This window comes from Nansenia antarctica (genome assembly GCF_963989245.1).
Source record: "Nansenia antarctica genome assembly, chromosome: 6".
Lineage (NCBI taxonomy): Eukaryota > Metazoa > Chordata > Actinopteri > Argentiniformes > Microstomatidae > Nansenia > Nansenia antarctica.
The window spans coordinates 10,261,155-10,266,154 of record NC_137676.1 but is presented as its reverse complement, the minus strand read 5'-3'; the positions used below and the strand labels follow the sequence as shown (position 1 = coordinate 10,266,154).

At 43.5% G+C, this 5,000-nt stretch overlaps 1 protein-coding gene across 1 annotated transcript in view; it reads right to left on the bottom strand.

Annotated features, from left to right (window-relative positions):
* LOC308160265 (complement C3-like) overlaps nt 1-5,000 on the bottom strand; it is a gene marked incomplete at its 5' end in the record, with an annotated part of 36,935 nt that overhangs the window by 10,848 nt on the left and 21,087 nt on the right. Inside the window, 3 exons of the mRNA XM_080534183.1 lie at nt 406-496; nt 1,138-1,200; nt 1,613-1,771. Coding sequence (XP_080390309.1) covers nt 406-496; nt 1,138-1,200; nt 1,613-1,771 — 313 coding nt within the window. The remainder of the gene's footprint in view (nt 1-405; nt 497-1,137; nt 1,201-1,612; nt 1,772-5,000) is intronic.

The window sequence follows — 5,000 nt, the reverse complement described above, 5'->3', positions numbered from 1 at the left end:
CGATAAAAAAACAACTCGCGATCTTGAGACGCCGGCTCGACCTCCTGAGCCACAGCCGCCCCAATGAACTAAAAGAACATTGAACTTTGAACTTGTGTAATACCAGACAACCGATTTAGTTTTCCAGTGTTTTCAACCCACAGGCCTACAGGTGGACGTCATAGTCACGTGTGTTCTGCTTAGGGCTAGGGTCAGGGTTAGGGTCAGGGTTAGGGTCAGGGTCAGGGTCAGGGTTAGGGTCAGGATCAGGGTCAGGGTCAGGGTTAGGGTCAGGGTTAGGGTCAGGGTTAGGGTCAGGGTCAGGGCTAGGGTCAGGATTAGGGTCAGGGTCAGGGTTAGGGTCAGGGTTAGGGTCAGGGTCAGGGTTAGGGTCAGGGTCAGGGTCAGGGTGAACATCGTACTCACGTAATCCCTGCTTCTGCAGCTCCACCTGCACGTCGAACATCTTGCAGTCGCTCTTATTTGTCTGAGGCTTGGCGTAATACAGCGTCACCACCTGCACAGTAATCCAGTTATTATAATCCAGTAATCCAGTTATTATAATCCAGTAATACAGTTATTATAATACAGTAATCCAGTTATTATAATCCAGTAATCCAGTTATTATAATACAGTAATACAGTTATTATAACACAGTAATACAGTTATTATAACACAGTAATACAGTTATTATAATACAGTAATACAGTTATTATAATCCAGTAATACAGTTATTATAACACAGTAATACAGTTATTATAATACAGTAATACAGTTATTATAATCCAGTAATACAGTTATTATAATCCAGTAATACAGTTATTATAATACAGTAATACAGTTATTATAATCCAGTAATCCAGTTATTATAATACAGTAATACAGTTATTATAACACAGTAATACAGTTATTATAATACAGTAATACAGTTATTATAATCCAGTAATACAGTTATTATAACACAGTAATACAGTTATTATAATACAGTAATACAGTTATTATAATCCAGTAATACAGTTATTATAATACAGTAATGTGTGTGTGGTGGTGGGCAGGCGGGGGGGCTCATGTACGCTCAAGCCCCCAGCTTGGGAGGGGACAGGGGGGTTGGGGGGGACAGAGGGGTGGGGTTGGGGGCGGGGGGGGGGGGGTACTCACTGTTAAGGTGGCCACGCCTTTCCCGGTGGCTTTCAACACCAGCGGTGAGTCGAAGTTCTTGGTCTGTCAAACACACAGAACTCTCAAGTTGGAGGTGCGAGACAGGAAGGAGTTTCCGTCATTGATGTTGAGGTTGTGTCCCTGTATGTGTGTGTGTGTGTGTGTGTGTGTGTGTGTGTGTGTGTGTGTGTGTGTGTGTGTGTGTGTGTGCTGTCTCACATTGGAGGTACGAGACAGGAAGGAGTTCTGGTTGTTGATGTTGAGGTTGTGTCCCTGTGTGTGTGTGTGTGTGTGTGTGTGTGTGTGTGTCTGTGTGTGTGTGTGTGTGTCTGTGTGTGTCCTTATGTGTGTGTGTGTGTGTGCTCTCTCACGTTGGAGGTGCGAGACAAGAAGGAGTTTCCGTCATTCATGTTGAGGTTGTGTCCCTGTGTGTGTGTGTGTGTGTGTGTGTGTGTGTGTGTGTGTGCTCTCTCACGTTGGAGGTGCGAGACAGGAAGCTGTTGGCGTTGTTGATGTTGTACTTGAGGGTGGCGGCGCGGCCCGGGACGTCCAGGTCGATGTTCAGGTTGATCTGGTCCACCTTCTTCACCTTGGTCCAGTACTCTGCCACGGCCTGGAACACCGTGATGGTGGACTACACACACACGCACACGCACACGCACACGCACACACACACACACACATACATACACACACAAACACACACATGCATACACACACATGCATACACACACAGACACACACATATGCATACATGCATACATACATGCATACATACACACACACATACATGCATGCATATACACACACACACACACACATGCATACATGCATACATACACACATACATGCATGCATATACACACACACACACACACTGATTTCAGAGGGTGTCTTTTCCATATTCAGGCCTGCCGCAACGCTGTACAAGCACTCCACTGTAAAGCCCCACATGTTCAGTTTGTGTAGCGACGAAGAGTCAGTAGGAGTGTTCTCCAATATTTCAGCAAACACCCCTGATGTTGTAATTGTCAACGAAAACCACAGAGAGGTGCTTATTTTAGAAGTTGGCTGCACCTTTGACCATAGCCTAGAGGAAGCCTTTTTAACCAAAATCTTAAAATACCAACAGCTCGAGCAGGCCATATCACAACTGGGCTACAGATGTCAACTTTTAGTTTTTATATTTGGCAGCCTGGGCCATGTTCATAAGTCTGTTGTTAGAGGCCTTCATATGGCTGGTCTTCCTAAGAGAAGGGCCAAACAGTTAGCAAAATACTGCTCAATATCCGCTATTATTGGTAATCGCTCAATATGGAGAAGGCGGTGCTTCCTGTACCCATGAGCGGGATACTGTCTGTCTTTTAGTATTGATCAACCCACTGGTCTTGTGCGAATAACATCCTGTGTGTGGCAGAACTGGTTGTTGGCTCAGCATTACTGTAACAAATTGTTTCCAGGATGTCAAAATGCACTGTTAGTATTTATGTCCTTTAGAATTGTACTTTGTATGTGGACATAAATAAAGCATTTAAAATGTGTGTGTGTGTGTGTGTGTGTGTGCAACTTCTACGCCGGGTTCGGCTTCCGCACGGACCAGACCAGCGGACTCATGTTCTACCACCAAGCCACGGTGGGTGTGTGTGTGGGTGTGTGTGTGTATGTGTGGGTGTGGGTGTGGGGGTGTGTGTGTGGGTGGGTGTGGGTGTGGGCAGGGTCGGAGTGGGACTCATTTTCAGCTCTGGAGTTTCATGCCTCAGACCGGCCCACTTTAGTTCACAACCGATTACAGTATATTAAAATCATGTAATTACAACCTTGGTATTTTAGTCTGTAATAGCGGACTCACTGTTCTCTACAGTCTTCTCTACATTTACAGGATGCTATGTCATGGGTTTGCTTCATTGTTCCCACGCTGGTACAACAGCTCACCTGTGCCTTCTACTGTGATAGCAGCAATCCTTTGCTGGACACCACTAGGGTGACCAGGTCCCAACAAATCAAATGTGGGACAAGGAGTATGTTTGTGTGGGACAATGTGGGCCCGGACCGAACTTTAGGTGCCCCTGGGGGGTATTCCCTGAAGCTCGATAAAGTTCTAAGCCTCGATAAAGTTCTAAGCCTCGAAAATGTTAGCTTGCGTTCGGTGCCATCAATGTGGCTCAAATAATTCGCTGCTTGGTTGAGCTCCTTCTGAGTCAGATATAATTAGCCTGCTCGCGACCAGGCTAAAACACAGGCTATGGTAAGACGCGCGTCAAAAAAGGCTCACAGGCGGAAACTAAACCCTGAACGACAGTTCCTCATGTGTCTTTTAGGAAATATTAGTTCCCACTTCACACGAGATAGATAGATTAGATAGTTTGACTGTGTGATAGATAGATAATTTGATAATTTGAAAGTGTGATCGATCGATAGATAGTTTGATTGTGTGATAGATAACTAGATATTTTGAAAGTGTGATAGATAGATAGATAGATCGATGGATACATAAATTAAAAAGTGTAAAAAATAAAATAAAATGAATAGGTATGTCTATCAACTTGCATTGCTGTTATCACAGCTGTCTGGTTGGTGTAGTGGTTAAGGCAGCCGGCTGGAGTCCCAAAGCTTGCGAGTTCGAGACTTGACTAAGTATTATTATTATTTATTTTTTTACATTTAACCGAAGCCTTCATGCAAAGGCTTCAAACACCATTGTAATCGTGTCAGTTCTTGTAAATTAGCCTGCACCATAATTGTATAGCCTACATACTTTTTTAGATGAGATTTTAGATTAGATTCAGACAACGAAATGCAGTAAAAAGTGCGTCTGAAGAGGGATTCGAACCACGTCTAAAAATGTTGAATAAATCCAGTGGCAGCGGTCGATACCACTAGGCCATTGTGGCGATATGATGGTTTGTAGCCTGCTGCTGATATCACCACAGTAGTAATATTCATTTATTAAAAAATGAACATATAACAATAACTGGGGCTAGTATGACCTACGCATTTAATCGGTCAGCAATGTCTTGCCAAACCATTTCCCTCGCCTTGTTAATTGCGGCAGTATTGCACTATTTTACATCTTATTTTTCCGTCTTCATAAAGATCAATAATTCGGGAATGCTGCGCAAATGTAGTACCCCTGCAGAGTGGAGTATCTTCATTTCGACAGATCGACTCTTCTGGGCTCTTTATGTCTGCGTGCACGTGCCCATATCGAAGATTTGTAAGCCTGTCTTCTGTGAACACTCATCACACAAGGCTGATCCTCCTTCGAGGAATCACCTGAGGCTTGAATTCCAATCTCGAGTTGCCTGAGCGCCGCATTTATTTATATCGCCGCTATACTGATCCACATTTAGTGGAATGGCCCCCTGGTAGCATCCGCCCTCCCTGGCCGAGTTGAGAGCTATGTCTATCCAATTTTTAAAATATATAGGCTATGCGTTTCCATTCTGTTTGCTATTCTGTTTGGTTTATTCAGTAGCATCCAATAATAGACTATGCAGATAAAAACTTAACAAATATATAACAAATATATTTTTATTTGAATGTGAACCTCACAATAAAGTATCTGTATGGAGCAGAAAGTGAAGTCAAAGTGCAGTATCAATTTAGTAGGCTATAAAGTAGCCTGACAGTGTTAGGCCTGTAGATGATTGAGTATGTAGGCTATCTAGCTAGCTAACTTGCCTCCCATTTGCAACACAAATGCATTGACATAGCTGTCAAGGCTAACGCGCGCACACACTAGAGGAAAACATAAAACACAACTCTGCACTCATTCAGACAATGACAGTGATAAGAGCTGGTCAAAGGATAAACCAATTGCCCAAGTAATTTTTCAGTGTTTTACATTGTAAGCTTTCACATGA